At 33.7% G+C, this 21403-nt stretch overlaps 1 protein-coding gene across 2 annotated transcripts in view; it reads right to left on the bottom strand.

The window, feature by feature from the left end:
- The window catches only part of LOC123676703 (GTPase-activating protein CdGAPr), an 83301-nt gene extending 61898 nt beyond the window's left edge, over positions 1–21403 (bottom strand). Inside the window, exon 1 of one of the 2 annotated variants that reach the window (XM_045612833.1) lies at positions 21251–21403. Coding sequence is in view for 1 of the 2 variants with exons in the window: in XM_045612830.1 (XP_045468786.1) it covers positions 6038–6178 (141 nt within the window). In the remaining variant the exon portion in view is untranslated. Of the gene's footprint in view, positions 1–6037; positions 6501–21250 lie in introns of those variants that run through there. The other variant, XM_045612830.1, reaches the window with a different exon arrangement.

The raw sequence follows: 21403 nt of genomic DNA, 5'->3' as shown, positions 1-21403 counted from the left end.
CCATATGAACAAATTAAACCAGAATCGTAATAATAATTAATCGCTCTCTCGGAGAAAAGAAAGTCCGGTGGATAATCAGGGGCTAGGTAATTAATACAAGATCTTCAGTCATATAGAATAACTGGAAGTAAGTAGCATTCATCAACTTCGATATGTCTTATATCTAACACATAACAGTCAATCGAAGATAAGAGAATAATTGAATTGCTAAATCATACCTTTGTCATATTATCGATTGATGTATTCTTGTTTTTCTGCGTAAACAATTTGAATGAATCAGCAAAACGATAAATGGAAGTTACAGGGTGAACGACTACGGACTGGAAGTAACCTAATAACAAAGATTGAGAATGATATTGTCGCTGAAGGTTGGAATGTCCACCTGACTTGAATAAAATCAATACGATGTGTAGCTAAACTTTGTCGTCTATAGAATAATAGGTATGTCTAATCATACCTGTCCTCAAAAATACAGGGTGTTCCTGAATTGGAAGTAAATAGGGAAATTAGATTCCTTGGATAAATTAGAAAAAAAATCTTATAAACATGAAGCTGCGAATGCTTTGTATTCGGGATACAGGATGTTTCATGAAGTACTACTTTTTTGGGATTTTTTTCACAAATTCATCAAATTTTTAATAATACTCGCTACAGATTGGGTAAGTAAGTTCCAAAACTTATAATTGATATAGTCATCACAGCTTAATAACTGGATCTTTATAATAATCTGACTTTTCCTGAGGATTACCAGAGAATTGTTTGATTTTTTCTAAATTGCTAGCAGACAGAAACCAAAAAGTGTAGTACTGGATCAAAGTTTTAACTTCTATCGTGGTCCACCAAAAAAAGTTCTGGGGGAAAAATATTTTCCTGTAGATTCACATTCAGAATTAGCATAACACATGATGACATCCTCAAATTGGAATATCTGTGCAAATTTAAGTTGATAATATCTTTTGAAAGGAACGTGTTATGAGAAAAAGCTAGAAACCCTGTTTCATGAAAAAAAATTAATTTCTGTAATGTCTCATGACAAGAAATGAATGAATGTTATAATAATAACTATTATTTTTATATTGGCAACCTTGATATTGTATATGTATATCTAATGTGGGGAACATAAAAATGAAATCTTTTTTCAGGAATGTAGGAACTTTCATCTAAAAATCTACCAAAAATACGAAATTCATGAAATCTACCGGAAATAATCAATTCACAGACATAATTCAAAATGAACTCAGATACCAATGATATTTGATTAAACAAAATTAAGTTCAGTTGATTCGAATTACAGATTTGAGATACGCTGTGTCCGTAAAGTATGAAACAAATTCATTTTTAGCTTAACAGACCATTCTAAGAAATAATGCTGAAACACGTCGATTTTTGATTTTAATTTACCGTATTTTAAAATAATAATCTAATATACAGGGTGAATTATATTCGAGTAATGACGTCATCGTCATTTTGTCCCAATTTTCCAATTACTCTAGCTGAGCTGATTCCAAAAATGTATCACATGTTAATGCCAATTGGTACAGGGTACACAAAAATACAATAGTTTAGTGTGTAATACCTAGCATAAATAATAATAATAATAATAAAATGGTTTATTCTGTAAGCTACAGGGTATAAACATATAGTCACAGAGGCGTGAGCCTGTACGTGATAAAGTAACGCGTAACATTCTTTATTAGTTAAATTAACAATATTATCAAAAATACTTATTGTCTAGCGGCAATTGGTTTGAATGTAAAACCCTGTAGCTTCTTACATTTTCAGATTAATAAAAATGAGCTGTTTCCAAACATGTTTGATACTTGTGGTCTAGCAGATAGAATATGAAAGAAATTATTTCTTATTTTTATTAATCTAAAAATGTAACAAACTACAGGGTGTTAATTTAACTAATAAAGAATGTTACGCGTTACTTTATGAGCACACACAAAACTATTGTATTTTTGTCCACCCTGTACCAATTGGAATCAAGATGTGATACATTTTTGGAATCAGCTCAGCTGATAAATACAAGAATATAAGATCTCGCTTTGAATATAAATATATGAAATCTTTTATAAGAATATGTTCAACAAATTTGTCGCTTACACCATTAATCGCAAGAATTCGTATGGTTTTATCGTTTTAAATGAATAAACATGTTCGGAATATTCTAATTATGCATCTGTATTACGATCAGAAAACGATAAATGGAAATCCCGATGATACTTGTCGATGACTAAACTAAAAGAGTTCGTTGTCATATAAACGTCTTTCGGCGAAAAGCCACCCCCATTTCCGGGAAATCTAAGGTCAACCCGTCAACGTTGCGAAAGGGGTGGCAGGGAGAGTGAAGGGCGTCGGAAAACGCGGCGTCGAGGGAAATCGGAAGAGGCATTTTCACCTCGGCATACTTCCCCGCGATTGACCCTGATACACCCCTCCAATCGTAATTCCGGAGGTGGGGGAAGCGATCGCAAGAGTTATAGTTGGGAACAAATCATAGATGGTTATTTCTGTTATTTTTTGTAAATAACCAGTTATGCCTGAAATGTATAATTATGTAGATGGGGCGGGGCAACTGAGACACATCAAGGTTTAACGAGGTATAACTTCCTCAAAAAAGCGAATAAAACAATGTTTGTTGATTAGATGAGAATTTCTGACTTGAAAAAAAAACTTCAAATGCCTCACTTGCCGCATATCGTGGGGCAAGTGAGCCCTTCTACTCTTCATTCATCCAGCCGCTATATCAATACACATTATTCATTCTTCATGAAAAATGTATCAATTTGTTTCGTTATCTTGTGTTTTTTTCTTCATCTGATATTGTTGGTGGTTTTCCGGTAATTTTTTTTTTGTCCTCGCAGTTTATTCACTTTTCCTCTTTTTTATTCAAAGATTTTGAGAATGTTGGACCAAGTCAACATTCTCAAAATCCTTATGACTGCTTTGGTTCTCGCTGTTTTTGCTTTTTCTTTGTGTTGGTCTTTATAGGATGAATTTGTGATTATTTTAGTACTCGAGACTCACTTGCCCCAATGTGTCATAAGAAGTGAAATTAATGTTTCGCAAAGTACGCTTATGGTTGGCAACGTTTTAAATATCAAGCCTAATAACATGAGTTCGATGTTATATGATGTATTCTATGAAATATTTAGAATTTCCCTATAAATTATGAAAAATCCTAATTCACCTGGAATATAACAAGACTAAAGATGTATCCCGATAAATCTCCATATTTACTTAAGTTTCACTATTTTTCATAAAGTTTTTCATTGATACCACGAGGTAATTGATTCACTCATGAACTGTATTCATTTTTGCCGGATATATTGCCGATCAAGGAAGATATTGCGAAAGACTCACTTGCCCCACTCTCCCCTACTTCAACTTGGTCTTTTGCAAAAATAGAACTATAAGGTTACAGCAAGAAATGTTTTCAAGATTTGAGTAATCCTATAGTCTATAGTCTGTTCAAATATAAGACGGAGCAATATAAACAAGTTCGCGCAGAAATAGGAGGATCTTCGAATACGAAGAGATACTATCCGTCCAGAGTCGAAGTAATTCATCTCCAAATAAAATATACAGAACATCTCAACATAAAATATGTATTCACACATAACGTTATAAGTTAATTCAATTCTAAATTCGTGTGAAAATCAATATAATAATATATGTAATTATTATTATTAAACCATTGACAAGAGTTCAGAAGAGTTGAAACTCTCACATTCATCATACAAAATAACAAGTGATATACAAACTAACTTATTCTAAAATTGTCCATATTATTTTTGAAACTATTAACACTCGTCGAAGAAATAACAGCCAGAGGGAGATCATTCAATTCTGCAAAAAATCTGCTTAACAAAAACTGCTGCCGGCGCCGGGTTTTGAAATGTCAAAAATCATGACATGAAAAAACAAAAATAAAAAAAATTTTTCTAAATCGAAGAAATATCATAAAATCCAAAACATCACAAGATATAAAAATTAAATATAAAAAAATAATGTTAAGAATCTAACGTTATATGCGAAAAATGATAAAAAAAAATCAATTCGAATTTGATTCGCTTTCGTCTTCGATGTCAGTTTCTCCAAGATTCACAAGTTACAACCAGAGCTTCTATGGTCGACTTCATAATGTTACCAAGTCGTCACATATTTTTTTTCCAATTTCTCTACTTTTTTTGTCATTCCATACCAATTCGTAAACTTTGCCGTCTTGCCGATGAATAAATGAAGGCCTACCTACACTGATGGTTTCGAATGATCATATCCGAAAACCGTTTCTAGTACGGGACGAACGAGAGATAGGATTTATGACGGTTTGACCAATCAAAGTTGCCCTATGCGCAAACCATGCTATTTATTTCGTTTATATTACTCAGACTTATATTTGAACGGACTAAAGACATTGACATAATGACTATGAGACGTCTGCTCGTGGCAACTTGGACTTCAATCTAGTCTAGTAGCGTTTGTTCTAGTTGAATTGCTCAAAAGAAATCTAGTTAAAGTTGAAAAATCAAAATTTATCTGATCTCAAAGAAAAAATGGATCTCCCTCATATTGAAAATAACATAGTTATTTATAATATTATAATACAAGTGCAGAAGGCATTGATATTCTTCCACGAGTTCAAAATTCAAAAACGAGCCACGAAGTGGCGAGTTTTGGAATGAACGAGTGGTAGAATGAGCCTTCTGTACGAGTATTATACATTATTTTCTCTAATTCATTGCATTTTCATTGAAATTAATGAAATATTTCCGTAAATATATTTTAGTGATTTTTGCATTGAAAAATGTTGGTTGGCAGAACTGATTTCTTTAAGGCAAATTGATGAATTGACAGATAAAGCCGTGGCGGAAAGTTCGGAGTACCAACATAGAATAATAAAATATAACCATGAAAACTCGCACGATTTTGTTCTACAAGATGTGGAAGAATGAACGGAATAACCACAGAATTATAGAAATATATATTACAATCCTGAGGCAGGTAGCTTTTGGGATGGCAGTCCGGGAGATCGATAATGGACAAATAGATGTAACTGGAATCTCTGAGTTTGCAGTTAAACTATGAAAAAATTTTTTTTTGAAAACCACTACTTTTTCAATCAAACATAAAATAAATCTTTGTTTGAAAACACATTTGAGAATCTTTCTCTCTATTCCTACCTCTCACAACCAACCCTTCCAATGTGCTCCATATTGTTATGATTGTAGCAAATTGTAGTGTTGCTTCTAGAAAAACATGGTCTACTTAAATTTGAGTTGGAGAAGATTTCTGTATCGCGAAAAATAAACAAATACAAAACGTCAATAGGGTTAGTCAAACATGCCCGGGCAATGTGGCTCAAAGGCATTGAAAATGACGATGAAAGGCATCAAGGGTAACTCCTAGCGGACCCTATCCATTCTGTGCGTTTGGAAGAGAGCATTACAGGGCGGCGATCCAACAGTGGGAACTGAGAATCAAAGAGACCCTCTGGAATTTGGAGGAAGACACCCAGAATTCAGCAAGCTAAAATATTTGAGCAATTTTGATGTCCTACAACAAGAAGCTTTTGAAGCTGCCACGAGCCGAGCTTCGGAAGATTGTGGGACTGCTGACAGAACATTGTCAAATGTATAAGGACCACACCTAGACAAGCCACTTTTTAATCCTCACGATGTGCTAGCTGATACTCCTAAGGATGTTGTCAGATTTGCCAACTTTGTATAAGATCTCCAAGGACTGATTGAGCAGAGTATAAAAATAAAATATCAAAAATGGTTGCAATTCTTGAAGGCTCAACCCTTGCGATCCGATCCCGACAATCTAATCTGCAAGCTCTAAAAATGATCATTCTGTCACCAAAAAATCTAGATACAAGAAGTTTTTTCTGGGTGTAACACATCCAACGTAAGCGAGTACCTACATTACGGCAACTCGTTGCCATTGGATTTAATCTAATGAGATGATTTGATATATTCAGATTGATACATACGAGTCTGCGAAGGCAATTGGTAAAGCACAATTCAAATACCTCTTCGTAAGCTCCTAAATCATCCAAACCCACATCGAAGACTACGTGGTCGCAGGGCTTTAAAACATACAGCTCCTTGAATCGCGACAATACAGACGTAAAATATCCATCTGGCACGAAACTCGAACTCAAAAATTGCATCGGAAGAAAAGTCCGAACGAAAACCCACCAAAACTTGCGCACGTACACGTTTTAACGTGTCGACACCGCCGACTTGAGGTGTTTCATTCAGTAGACGTCGGAACCGAGAATATCACTTTCACTTTTATCACGAATATCCGAAGATAATCGAAAAATGCAAGCGGCGACGTTTCTATTCGATGTGACGTAGCTTTGAACACTTTGAACGGTCGTGAATATACTGCAAACTGACTTACAGTACCTAGTCGATTAAACGTATCGAATGTACTACAACCAGCGCGTATGAATCGATCTTATTGGACTAGGCGGAATGAACTGTTTTGGTAACCGTCTCGCTCGAGATTAACAGCGAAATTCTGACGACAAAACGCAACGAAATAATGAGATTCAATTGCCTAATCGCGGAGAAAACGTTAATAACGAAAGAACAGATGTCTCCGTCTATCGTTTATTCATTATTCAAGTATTAACGACTCGCGATATTCTGTTATCCTATTGGCGGCACATCTGTGAATTCGTTTCAGTTTATGCAGGAAGAGAAATTAATCTTGGCTCATAATAACACAGCCGAGTCTGAAAAACACCGGAAAAGCACCAACAATCCTTCTTCAGAGCACTTGTTTACTTGATTTCTATTAGTAAGGGAGATTGGGAAGGGTTGATACATTTTTTATAAAATTGTTAATGAAAAATTTGTGTTCAACATTTACCAATCGATTTATGTAAGAGTGAAATTTAAGGACTTCGCTTGAACGTTCAGCAATATTTAATAACTGAAAATGGAAATTTCAACCTTGATTATGACTCTTCTTGAAATTGTCGGTGCAAAGAATCTCAAACCTCCCTATACATGGGAGGCTTGATACACTAAAAGGGAGGATTGATACAATAAGAAATAAAAGCTACAATCAATAATAAGAAATTAATATTTGATTATCATAACAACCTAATTCCCACATAATTCGCAAGTAAACATTTTTATTTTACTACTGACACCTGCACAGGCTGAATGGCACTCCATTTCCTGATGAAGATTACGATCCAGCTTGCATCTACTGCAATTCATTATTTTTGGCGTTCATCAGAAGACGAATTTTTTTCATTTTCGTCCTCAGGGTCCAAGTCATCAAACACTTTTTGTTTTGTTTTTGCATTTCTGTTTGAAACTTTCATTTTCAGGTGAGATTTACCGTATCAAACCTCTCTAGAAGACAAATTTAGAAAATATAGGACGTAAACATATTATGATATTCGATTGAAGATCTGTACTACTGGCGTATATGTTCTCAATGAAATTCGCATCAAGAATAAACTAATGAATTTTGTTAGTTTTTTTCAGTTGATAAAGAGATAAAGTCTTACGTTTGTTATGCAAACTCTTACATAGAAATATGTAAAAAACGCATTTTGAGCTTAAAAACTTTTGTTCGTGACGCGATCGTTGCTAGATTTTAACTGACACCATTTCCACACTCATAGAGGCATTGCACGCGATTACGTCTTCTTTGAAGAACCGAGGCGGAAAATTTGAACGTGTATCAAACCTCCCCTGTCTCCCCTACATACTTACTTGAATTCTAACCCTTAAATTTACAAGTTCCTCAGTTTTTCCCTAAAAGAGAAAACACTGACTTGAACTATGAAGTACCAATATCTACGCTATTTAAAAGATTACTTGTCACCAATACTATCGCAGAATCTTTAGGGCGCTCGTTCATTCATGCTCCAATCGAGTCCTTGTAGACCTTATAACTGTATATAATATGTGGTCCTAAAGGGCGTTGTTGGCGCATGAAAACAAGAGCTCTCAAATCTCCTGAATTCACGTCAGTGCTTTCCTTATTTTTTTCTATATTCTGCTTGAAATTTTCAAGGTTCCGAAGACGCTATCAATTCGAAAAAACATGCTCACGTGCATGTTTAAAATTGTTTTATATTTCAATTTTTGTATTTAAATTTATAGCACCTGACTCTAGTTTCTTAATTGTATGTAATTCAATAGATATTTTGATTTTTATTTTCTTTATATTTTTGAAGATTAAATTCATCTTTTATGAAACCATTCAATAATCTCTACTGCGCAGGTACGGTTTTATTTATTCGATTTTCAAATTGTTCACATTCCAAAACGTAAACCGTTAAAATTTCAGGGAAAGTTAAAAATATTTTCCTGAACGATTCCGGAAGTTTATTATTAGAATAAAAAAACAAGACGACAGTCACCAAGACTGACAAGTCATCTCAATTAATATAATTTTACGAAATTATCTCTTTTATCTTTCTGAAAAAAACGGAAAAAAATGGATGAAAAGATAAGGATGCACAATCCTTTCCTATTTTATCTTGGTTGTTATGTTATTCTGTCAAGAAAGAACCGGGAAGAATCATTTCGTATGATGCGATTTTATTTATCGTCCTTCTTGTAATTAGTTTCGAAGTTATAATACGAACTTGTGTTTTTTTTAAATGCATACCATAAAAATTTCTGAGAGAAATAAAATCGTTTTTTTCCGTTTTCAAAATTATATACCATTGGTAATATCATGGTATATATTTTTTAATTAAAATGTATGTATTATATAAATATCTTATTAAACTGTAAAATTATCAAAAGTTTCAGTTGCATACGGCAAATCAACAAGTACCTATCTAAGATAATCTGTGAACTTCAAATAATTAAAATATTCAGTGGCCTTCTGGGTTTTCGGATTTGAAACCGTTAGATTTTTTCCTTTGGTCACATGGAAATTTGACATTTATGAATTTGAAATTGTTTAAGAAATCAGTGTTAAGTAGGCAGACCTTGGTGACCACCAAATACTTTAATTACCATAGATAGGTACTTGTTGATTTGCCGTTTGAAATTCATGGTTTATATTCTTGAAAAGGAAAAAAAATTGATTTTATTTTTATGATTTCCATTTAAAAAACACAAGTTTGTAAGAACCAATTGCAATGAAAAACCAATGTATACACCAATGAATTCTACTGGAAAAAATGCCTGTAGAATGTTTTTGTTCGTGTTAATAGCACCAGTAATGAAGAAGTTATGAGAACTTTTCATTTCAAGCCATTTTCCAATTTTCTCCTATAGCTTGAAAACAGTAGAATTCATGAGGATACGGTATTCACAAAATTAATTCTCTCAAAAATCGAGCCCGAAAATGTGACATTCATTTTTTCCAGCTCAGAGGGTTTCGGAGATCCTCATACTAGACAATTAATTTGGGACAACCGATACACAGCGATAGGACGTACAGATAGAATCGATTTTAATCTCGTATTCTTCATTGGTGGGTTGAACTCAATCGTTTGAGACAACTCTCGACCCAAAATTCGAAAATCATAGACAGACTGGGAATGATTGCATTTTGAGTTTCTTCCACAAATTTTCTGTAAGGCTTTAGATGTAGTAGTAGTATGGGTTTGAAGTGGTATACGAAGTTTGAAAAAATATCCAACTTTGTTGCTGTTCCGTTGATCTACTTTTCTCTCCATTTTCAATAAGAAATAGCCTTCAGTTCGGCTAGCGCTAGAATTATAACTCCGTTACGTTAACGCAATCAACCACTTGCCATGATTTTTCATAAGATCTTAATGCATATAATTCACTTCTTCAACTGTTACATGTACCCTTCAGAAACGCTGCAGATGTGCAATAAACTTGTTTGTTCGAAAAAATTGGTCTGAATTTGTTTAATTACCCTCTAGATCTTTTCTCGAACTCGTAGAAGGAATTATCCAACTTACGTTGTATAATCAATGATTACGCAATGGAGCCGGTCGATACTTAGTGAAAGAGAAGAAAGCTGCACTTCTGACAATTTAACGGAATAAAATATATCCGATAGTTGTTATCGCTGAAATTTCGTTGAAGACCGCTTTTACTTCCTCCGACAAAACATGCCGAGCTGTTTGCTAGAGGATTAAGGTTCATCGACATTTTTCGGCAAACCTCGAAAAATCTCGAGTTCCTGACGTTCAAGTTTGATATCAACGATCATTTTTTCGTACTGCTTCATTTTCGACTAAGATCGAAGCTTCTCATTTTTGCTAATTTCTAATCCATGTTCGATATCTAGTTATTATTTCATTATAAAATATTGAGACGACCTTGTTCGACTCTTCATTTTAAGACTGGATAAAAAAGCACCCTATCATAATTTTTTTTTGGTTTTTCTCACACTCCTAGTATCATGCTTTGAATGACAATTATATTGTTGAATAATTAAAAATCTCTTCACTTTGGATAGTTACAAAACTAGTAGTTAACCACAGAAATGTAGTTTACATTTTTCAACATGTGTTACAATATTTGTGTAGGTATATCAAATTACAGAAAAAAATGCCATGAAATGTTCTAGTCCAGTAGTTATGTACAGGGTGGGCAAAATAAGCGAGGTGAGCGGCTATATCTCAGGATCTATTCATCGTAGAGACTTGCGGTTAAAAATTTTACCACTAATGGACTAATGTACAAAAAAAACACACTGGAAATTGTTTTGAAGTTCATACCTCTACCGCTAGGAGGCGTAATAGCTATCGTCGAGTAGAAAAAAGAAATTTACTCGAAAATGTTTCATATCAAGTTGAAAAAAAATAACATCACTGTAATCCTTAAAAAATTCTCTATCTTTTTAAATTGTCACTTTCGATTTTACGACATCAAATAAGGGTAGGAGAAAGGGAGAAATCTGACTGAGTGAAATGCCTGTAACTTCAGTTTGGCTCAACATTTCTGAGCAAATTGATCTCGTCTGAGATGATATCTTCTTGATTGAGGACAAAATATACTCATGATAAATTTATTTTTGCTGCTTTCGATAGGGGGCGCTAAGTCAGAAGTTCATTGTTTTGTTTATTTCAATCCGAAATTTCAAATGTAATGATAGGATTTTCTCAACAGAAACAGAGGTTCCATCAAATTTGCATGAAGAAACCTATTGCAAAGCGATAACTCCAGGCGTACTGGAGTTATGGCCGACAAAAGACACAATTTGGTTTTTCAGTGCATCAGTTGTATTCAGCTGATGACAGAAGCAGAAATCTCATGAAATTTGTATGAAAAAACCAAAAGGTAGCAAAGTGATAGCTTCAGGAGTTATGGCCGAGAAAAGATATTATTATATCTTTTCTCGGCCATAATACAACAATATGTAGAAGTTTCATTAAGTTCGGAATTTTTTCCAGCGGACCCCACTTTTTTTGCTTTGTCTACTGGACTATAATTTCGATCGACTGTATCTCAATTGATATTAGGTTTAGGAAAAAGTTTGTGGATACAAAATTGTAGAGAATTTAATGCTCTACAACTTTAAAAATGAACGTTTTGGTCGAAAATTCCTTAGTTTAGAGGTTATGAGCAACAAATTGAAAAAATCCCGGAAATTTTGAGGTTCTTCGGCCCTCCTCAAGTTAACACAGGGTCGTCGTGTTGGATAACTTGACTGAGTCATCCCACAACACCCCCGAACAACTTTTAGAAGTTTCAATGAGTTCGGAATTTCTTCCAGCAGAATCACCTTTTTGGTATTTGTGTACTGGACTAATCCACCCGAATTAAAAATTTATTCCAACAATATTACTGCCTTGTATTATTATTTCTCAAGCTCTCAAAAAAAAAAAAACACCCATTATTAATCGACATTATTGATAGAAAAGGAGTATATCGAGTTATACTAACAGAGTCGATGAAATGAATAAGACTATCCTAGCTATCTCACTTCTATCGTACCCCCTGTAAAATTCAACTTTTTCTTATCGCAGAGACCAACGATTCGCGGTCAATATTTTTTGCACGTTGAAGAAACAGAAGATTCGCGGTCAACATGCAGTACGACATGCCGTTTATGGTCAGAAAAAGAAACGAGAAAGCGGTCAGCAGTAGGAACAACACATGGCGTATAGTTGACCAGAGAGAAGAAAAAGAAACCCGTACGTCTTCTTTCTATTGTCAGCCTTGTGGAACGAAGGTGGCGACAGCACGCGCACAAACGCGCCCCGTTGTCAGATTTATTCGGACATAATAGTAAATTCGTAACGGACGTGAATTACTTCATATTGTATTGATAAGTCTAGGGGGCCGTGATGAGAAATGGTCATCAGTTCGATTGATTTCGGGTCGTACGAAAACACAGTTAACGCAGAAAAGTATTCCGTGCTTGGGCAGCAACAATGCACCACTCTAATGAAGATAAGTGAAAGTAGGACGTTGAGGTCCTTTGTTGTCTTTTTCTACAGTTGCGTTAGGTTCAACTACAATTACATACTAAATACACCAGAACCACAAACAGACTACTACTGACTTGGTGAAAAAAAATATTTTGGTGAAAATCGCAACCTCATAAATTCAACTCTTTTCAAGTTATAAAAGAAAATTGGGAAATGTCGTGAAATGAAAAGTTCTCATTACTTCTTTATTACTGGAGCTTTCAACGTGTCCGTGAAGTTAGCACCCACTTTTCCGAAAATGGAAGTTTTTTCTGCATTCATTAGTAACTTGTTAGTAACTATTTGTACCACCAAAATTTTCGTTTGTACCTCAAGGATATCGCATTCCGCTGGAAAGCTAACTTCACGTTTTTTTTTTGATTTGTTTGATTTTTCTCGGAAAAAAAATCTGTTTGAAAGTCGATCATCAGTAACTGTTTGTAATACAAAAATTTCTGTTTTTAACCTTACCCATAATGCAAAAATATCACTCCTAAAACGCGAAGTTAGCAACCACCCTTTCAAAATTTCATATTTTTCTTTTGTTTCCGATAGTACTTCCTTACTAACTATTCTCATCCTGAAAGTTGATGTAGATGAATGTGAAGATATTGCCATGGAATACAATATCTCTTCCATGCCAACATTCATCTTCATCAAACTTAAAGAGACCATCACTTCCTTCAGTGGGGCAAACTACGACAAATTGAAGGCCCTGGTCTTGGAGCACAAGTAAAACCTCATCTATACTCACATTGAAATTATAAAATTTTTGATTAGATTTCTTATATTTTTGCAAATCGAGTTACAGAAAAATACTATTTGTAACACAAAAAATTTCGTTTTTAACCTTAACTATAATAGAAAATAGCACCCCTAAAACTGCGAAGTTAGCATTTAGCAAATTTCATTTTTTTCTTTTGCTTTCGATAGCAGTTCGTTAGTAACGATTTGTAACACGAAAAATATCATTTGTAACTATAATCTATCTATCTATGTATCTATCTATCTATGAATTTATAATAGAGAAATAGCACCCTAAACTGCGAAGTTTGCACCCACTATTTCAAAAATGAAGAAATTTTTGTTTGCATTCGTTAGTAACCGCATTTGTAAAACCAAAAATTTCGTTTGTTCAAAAAATATATAACATGATATATAAATTTCTCATCAAACTATAAAAATCATGAAAAGTTTCAGTTTCACACAGCAAATCAACAAGTTCATATTCATAATAATCTGTGAACTTCAGATAATTTAAATATTTAGTGGCCGCCAAGGTTAACACCGTAAGATTTTTTTAAAATTTTCAAATTGTTAAATGATGTTCTTTAAATGTGACCAAAGGAAAAATCCAATAGTGTTAAATCCGGAAACCTTGCTGGCCACCGAATATTTCATTTACCTGAAGTTCACAGATTATGATAGATAGGCACTTAGTTGATTTGGCTTGTGGAATTGAAACGTTTGATAAGAAACTTATATATGTATCATGTTATATATTTTTGAAAAAGGAAAAAAAGCGATTTTATTTGTTATAGAAATTTTCATTGTTTACATTTAAAAAACACAGGTTTGTTTTCTAGTCGCAACTACGCTTTCTCTGCCACGTTTCGACGTTTCGTCCTACCACTGTTCTGCGAATTTTAATGAGGTAACATTGCACTTTCGAAGATACGACTTGCGTAACGTCCGAGCTGTCGGTCTTCTTTAGTAGCGCCGCGATAATGACCTTGCCCCGAACAACACGGGTCTTATTTACATTCGTCCGTCTTGAATTATGCTTTTCGGAAGTCGAAGATTATTTTTTATGCGAGGGGATCATCTTGGATGGCCACAGTTAATGATTCAGACGTTTCGAAGTTCGTTAACTCATATCAGAGGAGGGATATGGAAATCAGGAACATATTCAGTTAGTATTGCTAGCATGTCAGAGAGTTATCGCAACAATACAACAACAATAAGTGATAACTTGATTTAAGGACCAGTTTTATAATCGAAAGTAAAGTCTCGTTTTTCGTGAGAAGTCTCCTTTACAAATGAAACGTTTTTCATAAACCAATTTTGAGGATAGAAAAATTGGTTTGAAGTGTCCTTCCTCATTAAGTCCCGATATTTGCCCTTTATGCCAAGATAGGGATCCTTTTCTCTACGCATGCTGTATGACTACAAAACATAGCCTCATTCTGTTGTGTCATTTCCATCGCACGTTTTCCTTTACCACACCCATTAACATTCTTGTTAAAATTATCATATTTGAAATTAAGGACCTACATTTACTTTCACTTTATACACACAATTTCAATTCAACAAAATATCAATTTCTATGAAATATTACCAATTTCCGCCAATAAATCACTAGTTCTCAGAGTAGGCAACCCTAGGAAATTTAACACTTTAGAATGAACGAAAGCTTTCCCTAAAAGTCGGTTGGAATATTTTCATGAAACCGGAGCCACTTTCAAGCTCCATATGAAGGCGACTTTCGAATGAAACGGCCTTTACCAAGGGCAGCCTTTTCGCATGGATTATGAAACTGGCATAAAGATCCTGTAATAAAGGAGCCTTCAATCAAATAATTGATGTATCGGGTAGAAGAGCAAAATCGGCAATGGAAGAGCAAATAGAGTTAGCAGTTCAAGCTGGGGCAGTGATGTGGATATTGAGGAATTGATTCTTCATAATACAGTTTTTGTAAAAAATATATCAGAACCAATTTAGCCCGTTTTTGATTTTGATAATAAAGGGTGTATAAAGGGATTCCTTGGAAAATTTCAAGAAAAAAGATACCTATAAACACTTTGTTTTCGAGACGCGGGGTGTTTCCAATATTTTCTTAATGTTATACAACTCTATCGAATCTTATCTTTGCTACATATTGGGTCCATAAGAACTAAAACTTATAATTAATTTATTCATCGCAGCTTACTAACTGGATCTTTATAATTATTTAGATTTTCCTGAGGATTATTAGAGAATTGTTTGCAATTTGTTTCACGGAATCAGTAGCAGGTACGACAAAACTACAAAAAAAACAAAAATGTAGTCCTAGACCAGAGTTTCTTTCTACATTGTTCTAAACTATCAGGGTTTTAAAGAAAAAGGTCTATACGAAAAAACCGAGCAGTGTTCCAGACAAAATATCACCTTTTACATATCCATTAAAAGATTGCATATCACACAACTTAAATTCAAGTTAAATATCTTGTGGAGGAGAGGGTCCTATGAAAAAAAAATTTTCAAAATCAAACTTGTATACATTTGTACACCCTGTATCTCGAAAACGGCGTTTGCGGGCCCATGTTTATAGGACATTTTTATACCTCATGGAACACTGTATTATAGACGAGCAATTTTATTTAAATAACTTCGGTTTTTCGAAAATTGATCTGCGAAGAGAAAAAATAGTTACTAGAACAAAAAATATAATGGATGGTAAATAATGGGTTTTGGTATCGAAATTCGTTAAAAAAATTCAGATTATACATCCTAGGGACTTTTGTATTGTATCTTGACAGTTGGTGTAACTGTTACGAAAATTGACAGATTACGGAATTTGAATCGAACTTGTCGAATTTTGAAATAATTTATAATTACGCATTCAATTCGTGAATTATGTGTGACGAAATCGATTTAACACCACCAGAATGAAGAGAAATTGCGAATAATGCAAATCATTCGACTATATCCAAATTTTATTATATTGACAGTTGACGTGTTGAAGATTGTTAGGATCGGAAATCAGTGTAGACAACCACAAAACGAAAAATATAACTGAAAACAAGGCTGTAATGAACTCATTACGATACTGAAATAGAGAAAAGCATATTTTGCAACCCTTCCATATTCTCACTTCAGGGATGGAACTCATTAATTGGAATCTAGTTAAAACAAATATATTGATGTTCAGGTGGACTATACTGAATAATAGTAATATTTCAAACCATAATATTGTGTTTTTCTTAACGAACCTCAAAACTTAATGAACAACCTTGTGAAACGAATTATCGTTTCAGGTTGACCTCCTATATCAATAGATTTGGATAGTAAATTTCAATGCAATCATCTTTTACAGTTTAAAAGGCTTGGAAGGCAGATGGCACACTGACATTATTTTTTTTTTAATTACGAATCTTCGTTCGTTACATCGTTAACTGACATAAATTGCAGAAAGGTATTATCAGTGATAATAAACCGAGTTATAACGTTTAGCTCACGCTGAAAACTAATTAGTGACATATATATATCCATCTGGACATTTCGTACAGTACCAATATGCAGCTGCCCCCTAACAGCAGGTGTTAGACGTGTTTACCTGGCTCGGAGATCATCTTGCCATTGGGTACGTCAGCGATGTTATTATTCAATACATCAAGCAGAATTTCAAAGAGGTCTAACGGCTCTGACTTCTGAGTATCGTTTGTAGGTACTTTCTTTCGGCGGAATTTGTCTACCTTTCGAACAACAATATTTAACAACTGTCCTATCGTTATCAATCATCTGATGTTTGAAAAAGTTACCGGTAGGATTCTAATTTATTGATTCGAGTTGTTCATAGTATCCGCTCTTGAACAAAAATGAAGATTCAAATTTGTAGATCCCCCCGTTCAGATTCGTTATCCGCCAGTCGAACCTTATCGTTTGAGACCATTTCCAGCTCAAAATTCGAAAATTATCAGTATTGTGTGCGATCTATTCGCAGAACAAGCGCTCAAAAAGTTTATGGAGACGTGCTGGAACGAGTCAATTTCGATTCATAAAACTCGTTTCAACTGCTCTGATGGTGCTGATGACGTGATTTATAAGATTGACAAATCAGTCAAAAACTATCGGAATAGAGTATTCCAACGTACCCGAAATCCTGTCTCTCTCTCACTCAATACATGTGGAAACAATAATAATAATAATAATATCAATAGATATTATCCATAGAAAAAAAAATTAATGTCTCGAATAAATCGATTCGATTATGGATATTCCATTCTTTGAGTTCTACTCAAAATTAAATCGAAAACGATATTTTCATCGAACTTCCTCTAAGTATTTCAGTATCTTTAAATATTGGATTCGGAATTCAATTTTATTATTTTTGTAATGGTTGGGATACAAAGAACTTTCCAATGTTCATTTTTGGCAAAAACAGTCAACTTTCAAGTGCTTTATCACTAGATTCTTCAATGCTAATCTGTTTTAATTTTGTGCTAAATAGCTTGATCGATATTTCCAATTTTTGGAAGAAACCTTCGTATTGGAAGGTTTTCAATCGTATTCCAATAATTTCAATGATGAATTTGAAAATTTTCGTAATAGAAAAAATATATACGTACTCGAGTTATCAATTTCAATATTTGAAATATCAATAAATGAAAATATCATCAATTAAGGAAGCGATAAATGACAATTGACTTACAATGATGTTTTAGGAAAATTGGTAATTCCATGATAAAGAAAAAAATTCATCAAATAGTTGAGCTGTGATTGAGGAATATTTCAATTTTCGAAGTAATATAAAACCTAAACAATAAATTTTTTCACAAGAGATTTTGAAGTTTTTGTTTTATATCACTTCGGGAATTTTGCAATTGTTTCTCAATCACTTCAATGATGAATTTCAACATATTTGGAATTTTTACATTTTGATGAAAAAATACATACAATCTATTCATAGTAATTTGAAAAAAATTCATACGTTTTCGTGTATTTCAACTTGAAAATTCAGAATATCAATAAATGAAAATATTACCAAATGAGAAAGCGAAAAATGACAATTGGCTTAAAGACCTGTTTTAGAAAATTTGATTGCGATTGAGAATCATCATTGAAATCATAGAGAAAATTAGTGAGTTTATTTTAAACTGCCATACGAAGGTTTCTTCCAAAAATTGAAATAATCGATCAAGCGATTTCTGCACAGAATAAAAATTAATCAGTACTGAAGAACCTAGTGAGAAAGTTGTTTCAAACCCTCTTTTCAAAGACAGGCTTCAAAATTTCAGTTATTTCCATCATGTGTCGAAAAAAACATAACATAATTTCATTGCGCTGAATTGGCCACATTGTCTGTGTCGTCAATGTGAATTATTCAAGGCTTGAACAAATTAATGTACAGGCACTGTTATCCTCCTACCCGATTCGTCAATCGACCTAATGAAATGAGCATCCTTAAACTTTTAATCGACATCTTCAACCCACCTACAACAATAGAAGGCCATCTTATCGCTCTGTGATAACGGGTTACCTATATTAAGTTTCCGAACATTATTTATCAAATTGATTGATTTCGCGAAGCGCAATTAATTTACTTCAGCGATAGTCCAACATATCAGATTGTTCGTCGGAAATCCTTTTTCTGATGAACTGATTGAAAATTGAAAAAATTGGGAATGCACTCACATAAATTCAGGAGATTTTGATCGCTCGTTCATTAATTTCATTGAATACCGCAGAACTCTAGACAGGATAGTTCACCGGGATGGCCTATTGAACGTTTATGGAAAACTAATCATAATTTTGAGCTGAAAATTTGCATATTCGGGTTCGGGACTATGATCTTTCTCCCTAAAATATTTCCAAAATCTACTACTGCAAAAAAGACTACTACTTCCTCATTTCAAATGGCACACCCGGTAGGTATATTATTGCATCATCAGATCATTTGATGACAATTTCGGCAATATGCCATATGAGTAAAATCTCAACGGTTCATGAGTTAATGGGATTCTTATAAAAAAAAATGGTGGCGACGGAGACACACATTTTTTTGAATATTTCTGCAGAAAAAAACCTTTTTCATTTTCGATTTTGCGAATACATACTTAGTATTAAGTATGAAACTCTTTGCAATTCCATTCTTGGACGATCTGTTGATTTTGTGTCGATATTCTGCTTGAATTTTCTATGAGTAAAATATTGAAAACCCATATTCTCTGGCATCTTGAAATGGGTAACATCCGATTAGAAGAAACAAGATACTAGAGTAACGTGGGTATCTACTTTTCAACTGTCAATGTGTAAAATCCGATTAGGGGTTACTAGAGAATAGAGTAACGTAGGTATCTGACATTTCAACTGTCATCTCCCATTTTCGAAAAAGCCTTCCTTCAGAACAGAAACAACCATAAAAGGAGTCGAAATGCAAATAAGTCGTTTATGGCTTTTAGAATAACCATACAAAAATAGCAAGGGTAGGAACCTTCTCAAAATCTCAAATTAGCACCTTCTCAGAATGGGAGCCCCTCTATACGTTTCCAAGAAATTGGAATATTGCAGCATATTCGCAATAAAATTACTCAAGTCATTGCGAATCGAGTCATCAGTAAACTATTCTTTTATCGCAACAATGAAGAAATGGCCAATATTAATACAATTAGAAACAATGAATACGCTTAGTTCATTATTTCAAATACTTATTATCGAACTATTTTCAGGTTCTATTTTTAAACGGTTTGATGCACTTGTAAATTATATGTTGAGGGTAGAAGAGAGACAGTTTAGTTTTGGGTGAAGTGTACAAAACCCAAAAATGAGAAAGAAGGTTTGAGTGTTGGTAAAATATAAACATCATTGAAAGCCAATTTCCTACTTTTAAATTGAGGCGAACTTAGCTTTTCAAATAAAACAAAATTATCACGTGTCCTAATTCAATTCAACTGGCTTTATCCTACTTATGAATGATTTTTTTTTTCATATTGATTCAAGAAAAATTAAATATCGTGGAATGTGACTAGCATGGAATATTATTTTTTGTTCGATATAATTCCAAACATTGTAACAGTAAATTGAATGTTAGTTACCAATGAGGTTGCAAGAAAGCGACCAATTCAACTATCATTCTGAAATTGGCACTTCATCAACCATGGAAAAAATGACTCAAGGAAGTTTGAGGTTATTGTTCATCTTCGCCTACAGTATCTCATTATTTGTTGATAAATATATCGAACAAACAGGAATTGCATGGTAGGTATGTACCTCCTATATCGCTGAATTCTATACCTTGGTTACCCAGGCGGTTCATATCTTTTCTGTTCAGTACAATCGATTTTTCTTAAAAATGATATAAGATGAAACAACTCACGTTAAAAAAATACCAGTTCAGAAACAAAATGTTTGGTTGAAATATTCAATCAACTGAATATCGTATATGAATAGGTATGTAGGTATCAAGTAATCCAGAAAGTAATTAACAGTTCGTTTGCAAATAATGAGTACAACCTCAAATAGCTAAGATTCACGGTGGTATCCCATTTAAAGGCGAACATTCTATTTTTATTGCACATTTACCAAAGAAGACATTGTCGCTACGAAATCTCTACAATCCACCTATTCAGTACAGTCTCAATAACCTATTTACGAATTGCAAAGTGGCATTGTTTACTTATCAAGCTTTCAATAAGGCAGCTAAAGAGATAATGGAATTCCTGACTTCAAGATATTCTCCAAGCTTCAATATACCGGATATTGTAATATTATACCCACTGTCTCCATGAAAGATGCACATGCCCCTCATGTATTATTAAAATTACAGATATACTCCTATTAACTTATAATCATAGGGCATTTACTGAATAAATTTACGCCTTCAGAACTCGATCTTTAAATAACATGGTATCTTGAACTATTACTATGAAAGGGCAAGCAAATATAGAAAAAAAACCCTCTACATCTGAACGAATGGCGTTCAGCACTTAGAAATTTCACAGCGAAGAAGGTATATATCCAACGGGAATTAACAAGTCATACAGAATATTAATTGATAAGTATGTACTTGAATTACAAACAGAATTGTCCATACACTACACGAAAATTTCTCAAGCTCACATAAACAGCACTCATTAATAATAAATTAAGCTTAGAGTTACTTACCCAAATATAACAGTAAATAAGTGCCTCGAAGATTTTCACTAACACATTCCACACAGTACACTTTCGTATATGTTGATTTATCACGCATATGTACAGTAAATAATCACAACACAGCTACCATGTCTTTGCGTTCGTTTGACATTTGCAATTACA

The sequence above is a fragment of the Harmonia axyridis genome, chromosome 3 (assembly GCF_914767665.1).
Source record: "Harmonia axyridis chromosome 3, icHarAxyr1.1, whole genome shotgun sequence".
NCBI lineage: Eukaryota > Metazoa > Arthropoda > Insecta > Coleoptera > Coccinellidae > Harmonia > Harmonia axyridis.
Note: the sequence above shows the minus strand (reverse complement) of the source record. Positions and strands in the feature narration are given on the sequence as shown.